The sequence below is a fragment of the Eupeodes corollae genome, chromosome 3 (assembly GCF_945859685.1).
Source record: "Eupeodes corollae chromosome 3, idEupCoro1.1, whole genome shotgun sequence".
NCBI classification, from domain to species: Eukaryota; Metazoa; Arthropoda; class Insecta; order Diptera; family Syrphidae; genus Eupeodes; species Eupeodes corollae.
Genome location: NC_079149.1, coordinates 98,218,732 through 98,242,387, shown reverse-complemented (window position 1 = coordinate 98,242,387; position 23,656 = coordinate 98,218,732). Strand labels below are relative to the sequence as shown.

The window sequence follows — 23,656 nt, the reverse complement described above, 5'->3', positions numbered from 1 at the left end:
GTCCATTGTTCCTGCAATCCATTTAAGTCCTTTCCCTACTATATTCAATAAACCTCTTCTCTTCCTATAATGTGGTATTAAGCTGTGAATTTCTTTTTCTAATGAATTAAAACTGTGTAACATTGTTGGAAAATGATCTGAGTAACTTAAGTTAAAAATGTTCTGTTTGATTATGACCAAATTCTCTTCCCAATTGTTGGTATCAATTATGTGTAATATTTTCCTATAATTTGTAATAACTTGTAATTCCTGGTCTCTAATTAAGATATATCCCTCTCCGTAGTTTAAGTCAATTACTTCTAGTCTTTGTCCAGTTTGTCCATAACTAAGTGTGTCAAGTCCTTGTCCTGATATTGTCCTTAACGTCAAAAAGAGTATAAGTGTTGTTTTAAGCACTTCCATCTTGTTCCTGAAATTTTCGAGGTCTTTTTATTTTACATTTATGGTATTGTTTATTATTAGTGGCGAAAACTGTTACTTTATTATTTCTCTGTGTATAATATTTTTTAAATCTTGGTTGTAGCTTTCTTGAGTACCTTATTTTATGATACAATCTGTCTTTTTCTTTGTATTCATTAGGATCATTTCTGTTTATATTTCGTTTTTCTATTACTTTATTTTTCTTTTCACATGTGTCTAAATAAGCTTTTTCTTCTAATGCTTCTGGTATTCTCCTATAAAATAATTCAAACGGTGTATATTTTGTTGCACTACAAATTGAGTTATTATATGCAAAAATTGCTCTTGGTAACGCTTCATCTGTTGTGATATTATTATGATTTTTTAATATTCTTAAATGTTCTAAAATTGTTGAATGGAATCTTTCTACTGGAGAATTTGAGTTTGAGTTACTTATTGTTGTGAAATGCAAATTTATTCTTTCATTTCTTAAAAATTCCTGAAAATCTATTGAAGTTGCTGCCTTTTCCTGATCTATAACTATTAGTTTTGGTTTGCCGAATGTACTTATGTATTTGAGGATAGCGTCTTTTAAATGTATTGAATTTCTAGATTGTAGTTCGTATGCTTGTGCAAATCTACTATATTTATCAATAATTGTTATTATGGGTTTACCTTTTTGCAAAAAGAAAATATCTACGTGAATGATATCTAAAGGATTTTTTGGTGATTCTGTGCTTTCAAATTTTGGTTTTGAAGGGTTTCTGTCATACTTTTCGACTTGGCATATTTCGCAATTATTTATGTATCTTGTTAGTTTTTCTTTTATATTTGGAAAGAAATATTCGCGTTTAATACGTTCAAAGGATTCTGTTATGCCTCTATGATTGTTTTCCTTATGTAAATTTACAATAATTTCATCTTGCTCTTGCTCATTTTCTACATCTTTTAAAATTCTTGTACACCTTAATATTTTAAATCTTTTTGATCTGTGGAAATGGTTTTTAAACACATTTTGTATTTGAAGGTATAATTGGAGATCTTCCACGTATATAGCATTGGTGCTTTTAGGGTTAAAATGATTTTTTATAATTTGAATGATATCTATTTCTGTAAAATTTTTATACTTTATTGTCTTCCTAATTTTGTTAAAAATATTTTTAGTCCTAATTTGATTAGCTCCACTTCTAAGTTTCTCTATGATAAATTGATTTTTGAATAAATTTAATGGAGATTCTGATATTGGGATGTACCCATGGTCATCTTCACTAGCACTATGAATTGTAGCGTCAGTTGTTATTATTTCATCATGATTTATTTCAAGGGGTATTCTACTTAAAGCATCTGCATTACTGTTTATTTTACCTGGTTTATAGTCTACTTGGTAATCAAATTCTTCCATTTGTAATTTCCACCTTACTAATTTACTGTTTGGCTCTTTTAAATTCATAAGCCATTTCAAAGGTTTATGGTCTGTTTGAATTTTAAATTTTGTACCGTAAAGGTATGGCCTGAAGTATTTTGTCGCCCAAACTATGGCTAATAGTTCTTTTTCTATTGTTGAATAATTTTTCTCGTGATCGTTCAATGTTCGACTTGCGTAACATAAAGGGTGTTCTAATCCTTCTTGAATTTGAGATAACACAGCTCCTATTGCATAATTAGATGCGTCTGTGGTTAACAAGAATTGTTTACTAAAATCTGGGTATGCTAGAATTGGTTCTGATGTTAGCATGTTTGTACAGTCTCTAAAGCATTTTGAATATCTTTCGTTATTTATATCAATTTTTTGACCTTTCTTTAACTTTTCTGTCATTGGTTTTGTTACTTTTGCAAAATCCTTAATAAACTTCCTATAATATCCGAGTAATCCTAAAAATTGTTTAATCTGTTTCTGTGTTTTTGGGATTGGGTAATTTTCAACCGCTTCTATTTTCCGTGGATTTGGCTTAATACCATCTCTAGTCACAACGTGACCAAGGAACTCTACTTCTTCTTTAAGAAATTTGCTTTTTTCTATTTGAATTTTTAAATTAGCATTTCTTAGTGCTTCAAAAACTTTTCGTAGATTTTGAGTATGCTCAATGAAATTTTGGGAGAATATTATAATATCATCCATATAAATAAAACATATGACATTTATTAAGTCCTTTAAAATTGCATCCATTACGCGTTGAAATGTCGCGGGCGCGTTTTTTAACCCAAATGGCATTCTCGTGTATTCGTAATGACCATTATTAACCGTGAAGGCTGTTTTCTTGATATCTCGCTTATCTACCTCAATCTGGTGGAATCCCGATGCTAAATCGAGTGTGGTGAAATGGGAACATTTGCCTAACATTTCCAATATTTCTTGTATGTTTGGTATTGGATACCTATCGTCTATAGTTTTTTCATTAACTTTCCTGAAATCTATGACTAATCGCCATTTCTTATTTCCTGATGAATCATCTTTCTTAGGCACTATCCAAACTGGTGAGGACCATGGTGAACTACTTGGTCTAATTATTCCTGATTCTAACATTTCCTTTATTTGTTTTTGAATTTCCTCCTTGTGAACATAGGGATGTCTATAATTTTTTACATATACAGGTCGTTCGTCCGTAGTTTTAATTTCATGTTTTACCTTATTCGTAAAAGTAAGGTTTTGCCCATCTCTCTTAAATACATCTGCATATTCCGTTAGAATATCTTCCAGTTGCTCTACTTCCTCACTATCTAAGTGATTTAATTCTACTTGTGACATTAGATCATTAATATTTTCTGATTGTGCATCTATTCTGCAATAATTTATTTCTTCCTTATTCTTATTTACTTTTTCATTAAGTATTTCTGTCTTTTCGTTATTTTCGTTATTTTCATAGTTTATTTGCGGCTTTTTGCCTGTCCTTTTGAACTTAGGTTTTTTACCTTTAATATTCTTCTTAGTTTTATCTGTCTGTTTGCCTATCTTTTTTGTTTCATTTTCTCTTTCTTTTCCTTTTACCTCATCATATTTATTTGGTTGCATATTAGGAAACTGGTCAACTGCTAAGTTGACATCTAGAGATTCTTCTGCTGCTAAGCAAATATCTTTCTCTGGACCGTAAAGCCGTTTGGCTTTTAAAGGTTGTCGAACTCTAAAAGTTAGAGGGTGGTTTGTTTTGTTTTTCAACGTTAACTTTGCCAACCATTTCTTAGAACAGTATACGTCGTCTAAGACTTCAACATTACCTAAGTTTCGTTCTAATATTTGTATGTTACCACGTTTTTTATCTACGGGGATTTCAACGCAAATAATCTGCCTTGGTTCTAACTCATATTCATATGTCCTTACTATTGGTTTAAATTCCATTTTTAATTTAAAATGTCCTCTTTTAAGTTCTCCTTTCCCATAATCTACAATTATTTTGTGTTCACTAAGTATATCGTTTCCGATTATCCCGTCGAAATAATCATGAAATTTATGCAAATAAAATGTTACTACTGGGTAATCTAACCCGAATTCTTCGAATAAAGTCATTTCAACTTTTTGATTAATTGTTGTGTTACCACTAAAAGATTTTGCTACTCTAGGTTCTATATCTATAATTTTTCTCTTATTTATACCTTCTGGACTAAGTATGGAACTTGAAGATCCAGTATCTACTAACATTTTTAAATTCTTATTTTCGTTTACTTTTACTTCTACATACGGTAACGTACTTAATCCGAGGCTTCTGGCCGAAAATTTTCCTGACAATAGACCTCATTTGGTCTAAAATTTCTATTATTCTGGTTTCTATTCAAACCCCTTTGAATAGTAGATGGGTTTGGATCAACATCCATTGGTTCGCCCCCGTTAACTGTTCTCTGTTGTCCAGAATTATTATTCCTATACCTAAAAGAATTATTTTCGAAATTGTTTCTATTATTAAAATTATTGTTGAAATTGTTATTTCTATTTGAATTATTATTGTTAAAATTATTATTTCTATTCGTGTTATTATTGTAATTATTGTTTCTGTTCATGTTATTATTGTCGTTGTTTCTATTCCAAAAATCATTATTGTTATTGTTTCGGTTTTGGTAATAATTATTTGAATTTCCATTGTTGTACCTATTTTGATAGTTATTATTATTGTTATTGTTATAATTATTTCTGTTGACCCGTTGTTGGTTATTATTAAAATTTATTGTAGACGATCTACTAGCTTCTGCTAAACTAAGTGTAATTTCGTACGCTTCTTCTAAAGTGTCCGGATCTCTGGACATAACTATTGTTCTAAAAGGATCCCTTAAGCCTTTTACGAAGGTTTCCAAACCTTCTTTAATATTTCTTCGTATCATTCTATTACGTATTTCTAAATTGTCTTCGTTTTGTCTGACTCGTGCGTTAAGCGTTGTGATGATATCTAAAATATCATCGTAAAACTTAGACAAGCTACTAGTTTGTCTTATCAAACTTAATTGATTATAGAGAGTTCTTTCATCCCTGTGATCTTGAAAATGTCTATAAAGTATGTCTTTAATTCCATCCCAGGTATCTGGATTGCCGTAGAGGCGTAATCTATCTGAAGCTTTACCTTTGATCTTGTTTCTAAGAACTTGCAACCACAATTGCAATGGTGCGTTTTCTATTGTGCTCAGTGCATTCCACACCAAATTCGCGGATCTCACGAATTCTTCCAATTCTGTTGGTTTACCAGTAAATTCTGGTAAAGTTTTGAGTAGATCTGGGGTTTTTAAGAAATTCATTTTGTTTTATTTTTTTTTGTAGGTAGGTATTCTTATTATTTATTTATCTTCTTTTCTTTTATACTAGACAAACACTGTGGTAAACTGATATACTTAATACGGATTATTGCATAAAAATAATATTATATAATTTTTTTTTTTTTTTTTTTTTTAATATGAACAAAAATTTGTATTTATCATAATTCTTACTTTACTTATTCATAACTGTCTGCTACTTTAAAGTTGATTGATTTACAGTTGATCTATAGCTGATTTAAAGTTGATTTTAGTTGATTTACAGTTGATTTACAGTTGATTTAAAGTTGATTTAAAGTTGGTCTATAGTTGATTAGATGATTTATAGTTGATTTACAGTTGATTTTTCACGTTACTGTCTTTTTTTTTTATTTTTTTTTTTTTTACTAGGTACTGTCAGTAGTTCTATTATTATTATTTTTTTTTTTTTTTTTATAATCTCTTATTTTTTCTTTCTTTTTTTTTTATTAGTTAGGTATTTATTATCACTAAAATTTTCCTTTCATTTTGTTTTGTCACTAACAATTTTCTTTCTTCTTTTTTTTTTTTCTAATTATTTTCACTGCTTATCGTAAAATTTCCTTTTTTTTTTTTTTTATTTTTACTTCTTTAATTTATTTATTTATTCCTTCAATTTTAATTTTTTTTTTAATGCACTATTATTTTATTAGTATAGTAGTAAAATTTATTTTACATTTTTACTTTTTAATTTTATTTTTCACTTTTCATTATTAATATTTCTTTTTTTTTGTATTTATTTTTATTTATTTTTTTTATTATTATTTCCCACTTTTTATGTTAGTTTTGGTCTATTCACTTTTATTTTCGGTTTATTCACTTTTCGTTTTTCCGTTCGGTTTTAAGGAGCCCGTTTCCGACTGCGCCAGTTATGTCTTTAATTACCCGCTAAGGTAAAAAAAACCATTTATACTCCCGTCCACTCGGGAGTTTCAAATAATAAAAAAACACAACACGAAATTTTTTATTTAGTCTTTTAGACTTTTTATTTAAACTTTATAAATTTTTACGCGGAGACAATTATTTCTTAATTACAGTTTTAAAGATTAATTTATTGAAGCTTCTGGTCCCTTACCGTGGGTCGGGGGAAACCATAGGCTTATACGAAGTTATGAATGAAATAGACAACTCATCGACTGTTACAGGCTTATTTATAACCAACCGATCATCCCCATTCTAATATTCTGATATACGATCAATACATGATCTAACGGGAATGATGGTGACACAATCGATAAGATGTGCGAATCAGCACATTTATGTTTACAGCGAGTAATTGTTTATGTTACTCGCTGGGAAGAATTTTTATCTGTTTAAGATTTTTGTCACTGGTCATTGACGGAAGTTATTGTTTATATTGGACGGCGCCGATAGCTCGATGGCTATATCCGTCCATCACGTTAAGTGATATTGTAGGTATGGTGGTGGTGTATGTCTGTGACATAACTATATACTTGTTTAGTATCACGTTACAATTTATAATATAAAATTTAATTCAAGTCTCAAGCGTTTTTGGTTCGTGAGATATTTAGGGTTAACCAACATGTTCACCTTTTTTTTAAAATGCTATGGTAAAAAAACCACCCACTAAATTTTCTTGAGATCCCTTTCCGCGACTTTCTGTAGACGATATCTTTACTAGTTTTTGAGCTATGGACGATGAAAAAACGTCGGACGTACGAACGAACGTACACACGTACGCACAGGCATCGTTCTTAAAATCTTTTATTTCGACTCTAGGGATCTTAAAACGTCGAGAAATGTCAAAATTTTCAATTTTACAAAACGCACCCATTACAATAACTTCCTTTAGGAAGTTAAAAATGTATATTCAAATTAAATTTATATGCAAAAAAATACAGTTTCCATTGCTTTGACATGTTTACTCTCGACAGCTACTCGCAGAATACGAACTGTGTTGGTATTCCGCGAGCTTATCTCGGATAGTGGTAAACACATGTGTCCACTTGCGAGTGACTTTCAAAAAGATCGAATGTCGAGAGTAGTTTGTCAACTCTCCACGAGCTACTCTCCAGATTATGTCCACTTGCGAGGTCGCTCTCGAGAGCAGCTTGAGAGCGACTCGCAGCACGTTTACTCTCAAATGGACACCCACCTTTAGTCTCGCTTAAACTTAGAAAGGCTTTGAAGGATTTGGATAATTGTTTTTTGTTATTTTCGTTATAGTTGAAGGTTGGTTTCGTTAAAAATAAAAAATTGGAAAAGTTAATAAATTGAAAACTAAAAACTTATCTACAAATAATTGAAGAAATTCCTAAACCTTAATCAAGAGCTGCAAGGGGAACATCAATATGATACCCAAGCACTAGCTGAAGTAGTTTGCACGATATTTCCAAAATTGAATCAACAAGAGAAAATTGCTCACGACTGGCTTGAAATTAAATTTAAACAACGAGACACCCACTTGCAATGTCGATTATTGTCAGCCTGCGGAATAGAAGGAGGAGCTTATTCAGCGTGTTTTTCCTGACGTAGCACACTAATTCACTAATATTGGTTGAGCGAAAGAGCCAAATGACCTCAAAATTCAATTTTATTTTCCCTTTTATACCTGAACCGTTATTTTCCTTTAAGTCAGTCTATACTGTTATTAATCAAGATAACAGGGTTAATTATCCTATGGGATTTCTTAATTCGTCGGAAACACCAGGATTACTACCTCACCATTTACAACTAAAAATTGGTTCCGTTATCATCATTTCGCATAATACTAATCAACATCGATTTACATTAGAAGGAGGTTAACTATGAAAAATCTCATGAATAATGCCATTAGAGCATCAACTATTAAAGGGAAGAACAAAGGAGAAAATGTTTAATTTTCACATATCCCAATGATTCCAACGGACTTGCAGTTTGCTTTAAAGCGACTATTGTTCCCAATACGCTTGGATATCACAAAGACCATACAAAAATCGTATGACCAAACGTTGGAAGTTTGCGGAATGTAGAATATCTGTGTCTTTCGCATGGTCAACTGTATGTGACGTGTTCGTGCCGCCGGCCGTCTCTATTTTTTATGCTCCAAAGAACGAAAATAAAAATATAGTTCACATGTATTGGTCCTATTGAAGACGCGGTATATTTAAAAAAATTGTTTATTCATTTGAAATTTAGTTATGTATGAAAGTTTATAACTAAGTATTTTAAGCATAAAAAGTGCAACCATTCAATACAAATCAAAGGTTATAAGAAAACGATGTAGGTGATACGATTCGTCAGGTCAGTTAGTTTATTTATAAAACTCATTCACTGCTAATTCCGAAAATTCTTATTCACAAAAATATTTGAGTATATATTGTTGTGGAAAGTAGATAACAACGTCAAAAATTAGTAGAAATTAAAAATTTAACGTAGGGCAATGTTAAAAAATGAAACAACTGCCCCCCAAGTTTACAAAAGGAATTAATTTTATAGGAATTTTTGTTTTTGTATTAAAACTAACACTCACCTTAAAGTCAGACAGAGAAGCCATAAGGTCATCCAATTCCTTGGTAGCTGAAGAAGCAAACACATTCGAGGCTGCATTTCCTGATGGTGTCTGAGGTGGTGCATAGGAGTCTTTTTTATGAATAATTTGTTCTTCTAGTGATGCAACTGCAAATAAAAATACAAATTCATAACCAATTACAACAAAAAAAAACAATTGTTAAAATACCTGGTACTCCCTCCGGCCCAGTTAATTTTTCAGTAGTTGTTTCCCTTACAGTAATCGTTACATGACGTCCAGGAGTTGGTGATTTTGCGTCAGCCGAAACAGAGCTAAAATACAAAGTTAATCAATATTAATACAAACAAAAACAATGGTAATTCAATAATTGTTATCTAACCCATTTGGAACTGCATAGATGGAGTTGGTAGATGCATTTGTTAATTCATCCAGCAAACTATCAACAGTTGGCCTTTTGGTTGTACTGTTGAGGGTACTATAATTGCTTCCTGGTTGTTGCTTAACCTGACTGATACCATATGCAACTGGCATAGCAGCTTCTGTAAATATAAACATTCAACTTTGTTAATAAAAATTCATGTGTTTGATGATTTTTTGAACTTTACCTTTTCTCTCCAAAGTGCTGTCATATCTTCCATTGCTCAGATCATGCAATAGATTATCCAGCTCGGATAAATTATTGGCATTAGCTGCTGGAGCAGTAGCACCTCGGTTAGCTGTTCCATAGAGACCATTATTGTGTGGCCTTGGTGTTGCACCTTGATGCTGATGACTTTGATATTGATACGAAGAATGATTTGGTGCAGGAGCTATTCCTCCACCATGGCCATTGAATGCTGGCGAGGTGGATTTTCGTGTTTCTGTCATTGTATAATGTTCCTGATAAATAGGCTATTGGAAGATAATTACAAACGAAAATAAAGAAACGGTTATTATTGCTGAAGAATATAATATTTTTAAATTTAAGTTTCAAACTTATTTTTGTCAAAGATTTAAATATTAATATGCAAAGACAACAATCGAATGTTTTCCAAAGCTTTAACTTTATTGGATATCAATGACGAACCATATGGAATTAGATTATAATTTCTAAGAAAATAAATTATTAGTGCGGATAGTTTTATGAATCAGACACATTTCTGAATGGTTATCAAATATTTAGTTATAAATATAATATTTTCCCAGGCCCGTGTGAGACCATCCAGTTTTGAGATATCGGGTTAATTTTTCATTTACGTTGTTTATGGATTTGATTTATTGAACTTAAGATTTTTGAGTTTTAAGTTTTAAATATCTTTGCAATATTCTCAAGGTTTGATACCTTTTCCTTGCTCATCTGTATTCCCACGCGCATCTTGATGGAACCATTATGATTTCCAGGATATTCGTACAAAAATTAAGGATGTTCTTTTGATCAATCCCAATTTTTGTGTTTCTTTTAATGACAAAAAAGATTTTCAAAATTGTCATAGGTTTCAAGTTGAAAACTTGCTAAACAAATGATTAAGTGCGAAAAGATTCACAATTTTCGTAATTTCATATTTTATATGGTTAGTAGTTGTAATTGTCTAAAATTTAATGGCTGAAACACAAACACGCTTCACCTCCGACTTTGGCTGACGTTTACGAATTCAGCCATAGGAATTCAATGCAGGCTATCACAATGAAGCTTTGACCTCACGTTTCGTTTGACAATCGTAAGGACAAGAACGTAATATCACTTAATGTGACTTCAAACGGAAGCTTTAGCTCAAATTTGCTGAACATTGGCTTTGTCTGACAGCTCAACAGCTGCAAAAAAGTCAGCAAACAAAATACATTTGCTTTTTGAGGGATAACCGTTGGTTATTAGAAAAAATTAAAAAGTAAGTTATTAAAATATACATAGAATAACTATCCAATTTTTTCCTGAAAAGGTTTCATATTTGTAGAACATAAAATGAGTTTCGGAGAACTCCACATAGATTGATCTCTCGGACCTACAGACGTCTCTCAGTCTGCGCTTCCTCTTGCTCCATGAGTTGAACATACCCACGATAGGCTATGTAAGCTATTTCCGCGATAAATTTATTTTTTCGATTTCAAATAGATCAAAACAAACATTTGAGAAAAAATAACAGCTGCTTATGACAGAAGTGTCATTTAAGAAATGTCATTCAAAGCAACCTCGAAGCAGGTTCATCGTAACGCACACAAGCCGAAGCTGAAGCGTGTTTGTGTTTCAGCCATAAAGCCAGCGTTTTATCAAAATATAATTCCTCGTTCTGTCAACTTAAATTGTCAAATTTGTCGTTCTGTCAAAATAAGAACGATTTAAGATTAGGCAAGTTGAAGCGGTAAATGGAAATTTAAAGTAAGGCAAGATTCCAGAATCTGGACGGTCTGCTGTTTTGTGTTTACAATGGACAGCTATCCAACTCGTTCGATGTGCGTCAAGGAGAGAGACAAGGAGATGTCTTGTCAACAATTCTGTTTTTGCTGGCGATTGACGATGTGATAACTGCCACGGTGGGTACAAATTAAAAACACGGTATCTAATGGAGTCTGTTTGACAAGCTTAGCCACATAGATTATGCTGATGATATATGTCTCATGGCAAACAACACGGCAGGCTTAAATCAGATGTGTCATTCGCTGCAATTAAATAGAGAGGTGGCTGACTTAAGGATTAATACAAATAAGACCAAAGTAATAACCACGGGCGAAACAAGAGGCATACAAAACAGGCGGCGCTGCACAAAAGGACTAGAGCTGTTCGCGAGCTCAACGAGCAGAAGAGGAGAGAGGAACACGGAAAAAAAGTGAGCATGAGAAGCGCGCGATCGAGGAGATAGAGGGATATCACAACAGGAATGAGGTTCGTAAATTTTACCAAAAGGTAAAAAAAACTCCCAAGGGTACCAGCCACGAACCGAAGCCTGTAAAGACGATCAGGGGAACATCGTAATAGAACCGCAGTCGATGCTGAGAATATGGAAAGATTACTTCTCCAAATTATATAACGGCGATGACGAACCGAACTCCGCTGTAAGGGAGATAGAACCACTCAGCCTCGGCGACGCAGATCAACAATTCCGCCTACCCGACCTTGTGAAATGAAGATAGCTATATCTAAATTTAAGTCAAACAAAGCTGCTGGAGCTGACGGCATCGCTGCTGAACTATTCAAAGCAGCAGGCGATGACTTGGTATGGAGCATGCACCAACTCATCTGCAAAATATGGTTGGAAGAAAGCATGCCCGATGAGACCTTCTAAACTGCGCCAACTACAGAGGCATCAGTCTCCTCTGTCGTATTATGTGAACGTCTGAAGCCATTCGTCAACAACCTGATTGGTCCATATCAGTGTGGCTTCAGACCAGGAAAGTCCACTATCGACCAAATATTCACACTACGGCAGATCTTGGAAAAAACCCAGGAGCTTCAAATCGATACCCACAATCTCTTTATCGATTTTAAAGCCACGTATGACAGCATCTATAGGGAAGAGCTCTACCGAGAAATGTCTAGTTTTGGCATCCCTGTCAAACTTATCCGTTTGTGCAGAATAACGATGGAGAATACACGCTGCTCTATCAAGGTCGGAAAAGATCTTACCGATGCATTTGACGTCAAAAAAGGTTTTAGACAAGGCGATGCACTGTCATGCGACTTTTTCAACATCGTTCTGCAAAGAATTGTGCAAAACTCAACCGTCAACACTAGAGGCACAATCTTCCCAAGGTCCATCCAATTACTTGGATTTGCAGATGATATTGACATAATTGGAAGATCAAAGCATCCCGGTTTTCATTTGTGGCGCTGAGGCCTAGATCCTGACAAAGAAAGATGAGAGCGTCTTTGGATGCTTCGAGAGAAAAATTCTTCGGGTGATTTTTGGTCCCGTACGCATAGATGGAGAATGGAGGAGAAGATATAACGACGAACTGTACGGGCTGTACAGCGACACTGACCTAGTTAGCAGAATTAAAGTATAAAGGCTTAGATGGCTAGGTCATGTAGAGCGGATGGACATCAACGCTCCATCCCGGAAGGTCTTCGAATCCAATCCCGAGGGACGACTCAGGTGGCGCACCCAGGTGGGAGAGGACCTCAACCAACTTGGCGTGCGAAACTGGAGACAGCTAGCTAGGGACCGAGCTGGCTGGAGACGCATATTGGTTGAGGCCCAAGTCCGCCCGGACTGTAGCGCCACCTTAAGTAAGTAAGTAAGTAATAACCACGGGCCAAAGCAAACACGTTATTCTAAGGCAGGCTACCATAGAGGAGGTCGATCAGTTTAATTATCTGGGAAGTTTTATAGCTCTCTATGGTGGAACGGATCTGGATGTTAACAGTAGAATAAACAAAGCCCGTAGTGTATTTGGAATCCTTTCTCCTGTGTGGAACTCTAGCAAAACATCGCTTCGCACTAAGTTGAAACTCTTCGAATCCAACGTCAAACATGCAAATGGTCTGCAAACATCTCGAGCTACAAGCTTTCGTTAACCGATGTCTGCGCTCTATACTGGAGATCCGGTGGCCGCAAACCATATCTAACGTTGAGCTGTGGAATAGGACCGGACAGAAAAAATTGGGAGTAGACATCATGCAACGGAAGTGGCGTTGGATAAGCCATACACTGGGGAAACCTGACGACAATATGAAACAACAATCCGTCCCATGGAATTCCCAGGGTAATAGACGCGTTGGAAGATCAAAGACAACTTGAAGGCCATCAGTTTTGAAGGAGGCTCGATCTCAAGGTGTTCAATTGTATCCATATCTGAGGTCAGTTGCGGTGAATCGGGATAGGTGAAAGGATCTTGTTGCCACCCTATGCTACAGGATAAGTTAAAGCACTGCTGTACTTGCAGCCGGACAACATGTAAATGCCTTTTAATTAAGACAACTTCATTGGAAAGCTGACTGGAAAGTGGACATGTTCAGTCGACATAAGGGACTTGAAAGTAAGACAAGTTTTTAGCTGCCAAAGAATTGTCTAAGTAGTACCCGTGGCATGATGGTTAGTGCGTTGGACTTGGGTTCAATCCCTGCCTGTGCCACCTTAATTTAAAAAAAAAAAATAATTTTCGCGGGTACTGCCTCTTGCGAGGAATTGACAAATCCTTCAAGAGTAATTCTTGTCATGAAAAAGTGTTTTCTCATATTAGCCGTTCGGATTAGGCTTAAAATTGTAGGTCCCTTCCATTCCTGACAACAGTACTCGCACACAGAAATGGTTGAGAGTTGTAAGTCACTAGGCCCAGGTTCACAACGGACTGTTGCGCCACCCAATTTATTTATTTTTAAAGTTGACTGGAAAGTTAGTCAAGAAAAATATCTTTTACTATCAAGCCAAGTCCACTTATGTCAAAATGACAGTTGATCAAGTTTTTTCATTCACCTGAAAGCTGAACTTTATTACTTTCAGATTTTTTTTTTCTTCAATCCATTCATTTAATTTTTTATGTAAAAGGGGTCCTTGCCAAATTGGAATAGTAACATTTATTAAAAATACAAGTCGAGTTGTAGCTTAGCTCAAAAAGAGTTTTGCAGACAATTATAGTTTTTGTTAGTTTTTGCAAGCTCAACTGAAAATAGAGGTTGGTGAAGTAAGGTTCCAAGTTTGAAGTTTATGACATTTGTGCTCAAAGAATGCAGTTGACTGCAAATGAAGTCCCTTATGTTGTCTTAACCTGTTAGTTTACTGCCTTTCAAAGAAGGCAACTGTTTTGAAAAGTTAGCTGATAACTGAACCTAAAGTTAGGACAGGTGAGTACTTAACTGTCATTTTGGAAAGTTGATTTGAAAGTTTGGAAAGTTGAACTGAAGCTAGCTTATACGATAGTGAATGAGATCAATATGAAGTCCTTCAAAGAATAAGAGACAAGAATCAATTTTTGTTGCCTACTGTCAAAATAAATGTTTTGACAGATTAAAAAAAAAAACTATATAACTTTTTACTTACAGAAACTGAGGTTTGTTTGGGTCGTACACTTCCATAACCAGGTGTACCTCCATAATTGTGCTGATAGTTTGTTGACGATACCGTTGATTGTTGTTTATTTTGGCCAGGTACGCTGTTTTGCAAATCAGCTAATAGAGCATCTAAAAATAAAAATAAAAAAAAAGATATTAAAACAAATAAATTAAAACATTTAAGTTATTACAAAAGGAGAAGAAGTTTATTGTTTCTTTTACCAAGATTATCATAATCTCCAGGACTTGTCATTGTGTTTTACTTCGTATCAATTATTCCTTTTTTTAAATTAACAAAAATAAAACTTCCTCTTAGGAAATACCTACGATCACGAATGACGCATACAAACATTTTTATTAAGAGTGACAAGCTTTTGCCGTAATGAATTGCATAGTCACACGAACACAGAAAGGTTATCGCTCTAGTCTTCTTATCAATTGAGAGACATTTCTATATTTCTAACCAAAGAAAGTTTATATCAGTTTGTATACCTTCAAGTCGGAATATACTCAGCGCCGTATTGCTTTGAAGGGAAATTCTGCAACTTTGTAAGGGGTATCATTTACATGGGGCCCTGAATTATTGTTGAGTGTAAATGATTTACAAATTGGTAGATTCTAAGCTGTCTAAAAAAACGTCGAGTTTTAGCTCTAATGTGAGCTATAGCAGTTTTTGTTTTATTAGGATCTGTCAAACTACAAAATGTCACAATGTTGGTCTTCCAATAGACACACAAAATTTAAAGATTTTGACTTTTGACACATTTATCGTTTCAAATATGTATATCTGCACTCAAAACATTGACAAATACGTCAGTTAGATAGATAAAAAAATTAAAAATTAAGTTCAAAATGGCAGTGGTTAAATTAAGATTTCCTTCAAAAATTCCTTTTTTTTTTCTCGTGGCGCATTAAATACTATTAGAACTTTGTTTTGTCATTGTTAAGTGTAAATTAATGTGTGTGTGAGCTGTGAAACGTCAAACTAAACAATTTTTGAAAATTGTGTTAGTTTTAGTGCAAAGTGTAAATCTGCCTTTAATCAAAAATAAATCAATTTATTTTGACCCATGGAATGCTTTTATGTTTTGAGTTTTGACAGATCTGTATCAAAAACCAAATTAATTTATTTTACCCATGAAAAACGATAAAAAAATAACAAGCAAATATGTCATTGTGGTAAGCACTACTGAACAGCATAATATATGAAGATCAATTCTGACAGGATGTGAAATTTTCATTCAGAAAAATTTTCGTCAAATTTTTATTTTTAAAAACATAGCACCTTCACGAACATTTTGTATGTCCCACCCTGTCAAACAAGATACGTCACTATAGCGAAATAGGAAAAGCTTATTGTTATCAAATTGACAGCTTTAAAAAAAATTGTAGGTTGTAATATTTTGGAGAATCAAGAAATATGTTACAAACTTGTTTTATAGTAAAATTATGACAGATAGATAAACCAACTGAGTAAATGTCTACACAAACAAAAACGAAAACCACTTGGGCACTTGACCACCTTCGATGTATTTTATTCGCACCGCATAATGTTTACAACTTGGCGGTTTTGCGGGGGTTTCTTTAATAGTGTGAGATTGATTCATAAAAATCTTGATCTAGAGATAATTTAGAGGAGGCGTTAATGACATTTTCCATTCGGGAAAAGTAATGATACAATAATTGCTGTTTTGAAAGACGGAAATGTTGTTAACTGTGTTAACCTTTCTTTCAAATTCTTGGAATAGATTGACATATTGGTTTCTAAATATAAAATTATATGTCATGCAACTGACAGCACTCAACAGCGCACCATTGCATTGATCCAATTAAAATGAACTGCAACAATAATAACGCATTCAATTAAACGACTAGTTAATCGTATCATACACGCAATTTAAGACTATTATACACATTATACTTAGTTTGCAGTTCAATGCAGTGTATCACAAAAAAAAATAATAAATTGATAAAATGCATTAACAATAGATTTAAATTGATTTTAATTAATGTTCAACAACAATTGTAATGGAGTATTGTATGCCTGCCGACATCAATATAATATAGGGTTTGATTACACCAGACTCAACTTGGAATTGTTGGAAACAAAATTCTTGTGCCAGTTTGTCGAATGAAGTTGCTCAAACAAAAATTCTAACTTATGTGGTTTTCCATGGGTAAATTCAGACTTTCGTCAAAAATTGATTTTTTTTCGTGGCGTATGGAACACGATTGGGATTGCTTTGTTTTTTCATTGTATTAGTGTAACTTCGGTATTAATGAGTGCGGTAGAGCTGTTAAATTTCCAGCTTAATTTTGTTTTATAATTGTATTTTGTAGATCTCATGATTTAATCTTAAATCAAAAATAAATCAATTTATTTTGCCCCATGGAATGCAAAAATAGGGGAAATTTGTGTATTTACAAATCTAGATAAAAAATAATGTGATTTATTTTACCTATGGAAAACCTCATAACGATGTTCAAGATAATTACTGACAGCTGTTAGTCTGAATAGATTTGTATTGACAAAAAGGAAAAACAAAAATTAATTTGACATTCATTCAAAACGCCTAGAAAAGAAATTGATTTTTAAATCATCATAACTGTTTTGACATTTATTTTTTCTGAAAAGTTTCGTAAATAATTAAGAAAGAAATTGTGTCAAACTTAAGTTTTCAGAGAATCAGTTATTTTTTAACATTTTGACATTTTATCAAATTGTGTAAGAAAGTTAGACCTTTAAAAAATGATTTTCAAAAGAGTCGAATGCGAACACAGCCTTTTATATATTTTAATGCTAATTTTGTGTTTATTATCTTTCAAAGTAAAAAATATTTTGAAAGTACCTAGATCACACAATTGGGTGAACTTCTGATTACAGTCGAATTCGTTGGAACAAAATAAAGGGCCTTGCACATGAGAGCAAACAACGAATGAACGAACAAACTTGATTTTACACATTTCAAAAAGTCAGTTTCAAGCGAAAACACATTTAAATTACAACAAACAAGACAATTTGGTAGTAACGAACTGCAGTGTGTTTGCTACGAACTGTCAAACTCTATTCGCGTTCCACATACCACCCACACTGCAACGAATAAATTGTTCGCGCTCAATTTAACCTCAAAATTATGCCACTTTTGTTTTGTTTGTTGAAAAGGGTAGTAATAAATTGACAATTCGTTGCTGTCTGCGAATAGAAACAAAGTTCATGTAAAAGAAAAGTCAAAATATGCGAACATCCACACTTCGCAATTCGTAGCTCATGAGCAAGATGCTTAAAATCGTTAATAATAAGTGGAGTTCTTAACACTATTTACCCTTTTAACAAATGTGGATCTAAAAATAGAATTTAATAGAAAACAAAAATGAATTTGAATTGTGACAGTTGAAGGGATTGGAACAGTAAAGGGCCTTGCACATGAGAGCGAACAACGAATGGACGAACGTACGTGATTGTACACATTTCAAAAAGTCGATTATAAACAAAAACACATTTAAATTATAAGAAACAATTTGGTAGAAACGAATTGCAGTGTGGTTTGCTACGAACTGTCAAACTCTATTCGCGTTCCACATACCATCCACACTGCAACGAACAAAATGTTCGTGCTACAAAGCCATGTGAAAGAAATGTCAAAATGGATGAACGTTAAGTCCTTAAAGCCCAACTATAATAGACTTAACCGAAAGTAAGCTAATGTCAAAGCCGAACGAAAAGTTATCAGAAGTCATCGTCTAAACAAAAAGTAAACATAATGGATAACTTAAGCAAATGTGTGTCAATTTTGACATTTGCTTAAGCTCGAGATATTTAAATCGCTCTTGCATAATTGCGTGAAAGTTAGCGAAATTGAACGAAACTGAGCAGAATATCTATTATGGTTAATGACATATAAGGCTGCGTATTGGTTCGTTCCCCTAACTTGGCTTAAGCTCGGTTACGTCTATTATAGTTGAGCCTTTAGTCGTTCTCATGTGAATAGTCCCTAAGAAAAAATGAAATTTGAAATGTCACTTTTTTTAAGGTGTGTACAAACTTCAAGAGTGGATGAATGCGTTCAGTGTTTCACTTAAAAGAAATAAAATTTTGATTTTTTGTTTGTGAAACCAATACTTTGGCTATAAGAAGTCTGGGATTCAATAGATCTTCATCATCATCTGCTGCGTCTGCTATGATGACGACAAAAAGTTTACATAGCGTAGGACGTGCGTTAAATAAAATATATAAATTCATATTGTCTCTCCCACTTGGTGATGTTTGTTGCGCTTCACACTTACCCAAACGTCTTTCGAATACACCAACTTGGAAATCATTGAGGGTACTTTTGAATGACGACGATACAAGTTTAGCTGACATATTTTCTTTTGTTGTTGTTTTTACTGCTGTTGTTGTTTTTGTTAGATCAAATTTGTTGATTAGTATTTATTATTTATTTCTTTTTTTTTTTAAGTTTAATTCTTAATGATTTTTTCGAAGTCACCAAGCTGCAAACGTATTTTTGCAACTTCTATACCACGCGTTCTAACTAAAGTTCAATGACAAGATTTTAGTTAATTATCATAAACAAAAGGCATAGGCATATAGGCATTGACAAATAGCCTCAAAATAGTATTGAAATCATCACATTTATTATCGACCTACCTAAACTAATTTTAAGGTTTTAACCTTAAACTTGAGTTAACCAATTTAAATTATGTTTATTAGTACCGGCGGCGGCGAAGAACGCTGGTGGTGGATAGGAACTTGATATAGAAGTCAAGCCAATTACGACAATATTCAGAAATTATAGGTGGGTGGGTGCTAGAATTTCGAGAAGGTGGGAACATTCTTTATAGAATTTGCTATATAATGATACATTTACGAGTATAAATTAAATATGGGTTCCGTTTTGAATTATATGGGAAATCCAAGTCATTAATAAACCTATGTTGCTTTTATGTGTAAGACTGTAAGCTCTATTTAAGGATAAATGAAGTAAAATCTGTCTTAATTGTTATTTATTATGTGGGGATTTAGAATTTGTAGACTTAAAAGGTGGGAGTAAATTATAGCTTCATATAGATTCTGTAGAAGTTGAATAAAACATTTAATTCAGCGAATTTATATTTCCATTTATTTTTTTCTCTATTTAATTTGAGTCTTTTTTAAATCAGAAGTTAGCAACTTAATTCCAGTGTTTTAACGGGCTTTCTAATACAGACTTGACAACTTTGAATTTAATTTGTGAACGCGCTCTTTCACGTATCATCCAACTTTCACTGTCAATGAATTCAGATCATGACAGTACAGGAACGAGCCACGTCTACAAAATATAAATTCCCGCCCTATTAGGCAATATGAAGTGATTTTACAGTGACAGTGAGACAATCGTTAATCGAAATGTCAAAATTGTTGCTGGCGTTCAGGCATTTGCTGAAAACAATTCAAATCAGTCAATTCTACGGCGTTCTCAGGACTGAGGAACTCAGAGCACACTATGACGTATTTTGCGCAAGGATCTTGGTTGAAGCCCATATAAGATCAAACTGAATTCAAGCCGATGAAACATTTGAAGTGACGTACTTTCTCCGATTCCGTAAGCTGTCCTTATTGGGAAAAGGTTTTTATAGATTTTGGTTTATATTTTACTACTTTAGAGAATTACAAGTCAAACTTGAAAGAAGCACCCTTTGGATCGGTTTATTAAATTAAATAAGCAAATCATTCACTACTGCTTCCTTTTCCGAAGCCTACATTTAGACAGAGTATCAACTTCTCGTGAATTCAATGCTTTGTCTGATTCCATCCAAAGAATTGTTTCGTCCTATCTTCGTTCTGAAATCGTTGTTACTCACGATTTCAATGTACACAATTCTTCATGGCTTTAACATTCAGGCCAGACAGATGGAGTTGAACCACCTAACTCAGCTTGTCAACGAGCCCACCCGAATATCGGACGTTAAAGGTCGAGCAGAAAACACTCTTGACTTGTTTCTTACCTCTGACCCTGATAAGTACACTGTTAGTGTTCTATCTCCTCTAGGCATATGTGACCATTGTGTCATATCAGCTAATTTCTCGTGTCAAAACTGTTCAGTTAAAGAAAGAGCACCTAAGAGAACCGTTTGGCAATACCAGAAAGCCAACTGGGACAGTCTCAATAATTACTTCAGGATCTTTAACTGGTCACTATGCTTCCTCGATAGTGACGTTGACGACAGCGCTGATATGATCACAAGTTTAATTCTCCTGGGAATGAGAACTTTTATTCCCAACAGGGTTAAAAGTGTCAGACCAAAGGAAAACGCTTGGTTTGATGCGAGCTGTAAAGAGGTTATTAGGGTCAAGAAGGTTGTTGTTTTAAAGCCAATCCAACTGAGGAAACCCGGAATAAGTTCAAGCAAGCCAGGAAGGCCTGCAACGCCCATATTCGACGGACCAAATTTTTACATGACCAAAAATTACGTCAAAAAATACTACAATGTCCCAAAGGCAGTAAAAATGTTAGGCCATTTGTAAAAATCATGAAGAATTCTTCCTCCTCATCGGTTCCTACGCTCGTTGTCAATGACACTTCATTTGTTAGCTCTTTAGAGAAAGCAAATCTCTTTCCTAGGCAGTTCGCCGCCAATTCTACGCTGCCAGTGAGTGTTATGAATCCGCTTGTACTTGAGCGAGTTAGTGATTCTATGGGACAAATCGTTTTTTGAACTCGTACTGTGGCAAGAGTCCTTAGAGATCTAAACACATATAAATCCGCTGGTCCGGATGGTATCCCCGCTATTGTTCTGAAGAGGTGTTCTTCAACGCTGACAAAACCACTGCGTAAGCTTTTTCATCTGTCCTACTCCTCAGGTCTCGTTCCGAGCGGATGGAAAACGGCATTTGTCCAGCCTATTCCCAAAAAAGGCGATCTTCCTCACCATCTAACTACCGACCGATTGCACTTACGTCCCGTCCCTTCTTTCCAAGGTCATGGAAACGCTGATTAATTATCAGCTAAAGAAATATCTTGAAGATCGAAAGCTTCTTAACGACCGGTTTTCGTCCACTGGTGATCTCATGGTTCATCTCACCGAACAGTGGAGCAAATCTATATATTTCAAAAGCATTTGATAAGGTTTGGTATCAGGCTCTCTTATCGAAAATGCGTGCTTTCGGTTTTCATGAATCCCTCCATCATTGGATTAGTAATTACCTTTCGGATCGTTCAATACAAGTAGTATTGGATGGATTCAAGTCTGAAAATCATAAAATAAATGCTGGTGTGCCCCAGGGCTCTGTTCTATCTCCAACACTCTTTTTTATTAATGATCTCCTGTCTGCAACATCTAATCCAATACATAGTTTCGCTGACGATAGTACTCTTAGCTTTCCATATTCGTTTTCAGACTCACATCCCTCTTCTTCGGATGTGAAACTGCAACGACAAAATATGATAAGCTCATTAAATTCCGACCTTAACAGCATTGTTCAATGGGGAATAAGAAACCGCATGGAATTTAATGCTTTCAAAACCCAATGCTGTCTTGTATCGTTAAAGCGAGATATACCCCCTTTGACATTATTGGTATTGTGTCACCAATCACCTCTTGGAAAGATCACATACACGATGTCGCCAAAAATGCCGCAAGGTGTTTGGGTTTCCTTAGGCGATGCAAGAAATATTTCACCCCTCCTGATCTGGCTGTTATCTACAAGACTTACATACGTCCAAAGCTTGAGTATAACTCCCATCTTTGGGCTGGTACTCCTGCAACTTGCTTAAGCTTCTTGGATAGTATTGAACGTAGAGCATTTAAATTGATAATATCATCATAAGTTCATTTACTTCGCTTGAACATTGTCGTAAGATCTCTTGTCTGACCCTTTTTTATCGTTATTTTAACGGCGTATGCTCTAGTGAAATAGCTAGTTGCATTCCTCCCTTTAAACAGTTCAACCGTAATACTTGCGCTTCTAGGAATGCTCATCAGTATACCCTCCAGTCCAACTTCGGCCGTACTGTCAAATACAGAAATTCTTCTTTAGCCGTACTACACGAATGTGGAATGCCTTACCACACTCTGTCTTTCCCTGTCATTGCAATATTCAGGAATTCAAAACCAATTTGCACCGACATCTCCTTTTAAACCCTCTCTCTTCCTAGTGCTCACAATGTGCCTCTGAATAATAAGGGTAAAAAAAAAATCAAACAATTGTTGAATCTCAGACCAACCTCTGATTTCAACGCATCCATTTCGGTTCAACTAGGGTTGAATCCTAGTTGAATTTAATTCGATTCATTTCCATTGTGTAAAAATCAAAACTTTAACAATCTCAGTTTAATAGTTGCTTCGTCATTAGGCAGTTTTAATTTAATAATATTGCTAGATTTATCAAGTTTCAATGAGTATCTTTAGTAAGGTCAATTAAATTTTTGAACCTTGGTTGAAAATCAGGAAAAGTATCAAAATCTGTCAAACTGAACCACAGATGAAAATATTGAACCAATATCAACTAATCTGGTTTTGGCTTCATAATTCGATAATTGATGAAATAACAGAGTCTCAACCTAAGTTCAATTTCTATTGATGTGCCAAAAAAAACAAGATCTGTTAATTTAGGTTCCTGAACATAGATCAAATTAAAAATGACATTTGTAAAACTAACTTCTATACTGACTAGAATTAAACAATACTAAGTTTATTTTACGAATCAATTAATTTACAGTAAAATGAAGATCAGTTGAAAACATGTTGAACATCAATTTATCCAAAGAATCGATCTGATTAAGATTTCCATCATTGAAAATATTGTTTGGAGATTTAAAAACGATTAAGAGAGTGTAATGTTTGGTGTCAAAAAGAAAAATAAATTATTTAACACAAAACACTTCTTTTAGTTAATTTTAAATGATGAAATCGTTTTCAATTAACGCTTTCCACTGAAAGCGTTCCATTTTCTTCAAATTCCCACCAGGAAATGCTTGATTTCAATCAGGAAATTTGACATCAATGACAGAAATTTCCAATGAAAGATATAATCAAACAGGTCAAAAAAATTCCATTGGTTGATTTCAAGGGAAATTCTTGTCATAAAAAAGTGT

At 34.0% G+C, this 23,656-nt stretch overlaps 1 protein-coding gene across 6 annotated transcripts in view; it reads right to left on the bottom strand.

The window, feature by feature from the left end:
• The window catches only part of LOC129951993 (paxillin), a 139,615-nt gene that overhangs the window by 41,923 nt on the left and 74,036 nt on the right, over nt 1-23,656 (bottom strand). For 4 of the 6 annotated variants that reach the window (XM_056064402.1, XM_056064399.1, XM_056064404.1 and 1 more), the window contains exons 2-6: nt 14,572-14,711; nt 9,226-9,511; nt 9,000-9,159; nt 8,828-8,931; nt 8,621-8,766 (exon numbers count right to left, since the gene is read on the bottom strand). In XM_056064402.1, the coding sequence (XP_055920377.1) occupies nt 8,621-8,766; nt 8,828-8,931; nt 9,000-9,159; nt 9,226-9,511; nt 14,572-14,711 (836 nt within the window). Of the gene's footprint in view, nt 1-8,620; nt 8,767-8,827; nt 8,932-8,999; nt 9,160-9,225; nt 9,512-14,571; nt 14,712-14,804; nt 14,851-18,866; nt 19,115-23,656 lie in introns of those variants that run through there. The other 2 variants (XM_056064400.1, XM_056064401.1) reach the window with 2 other exon arrangements.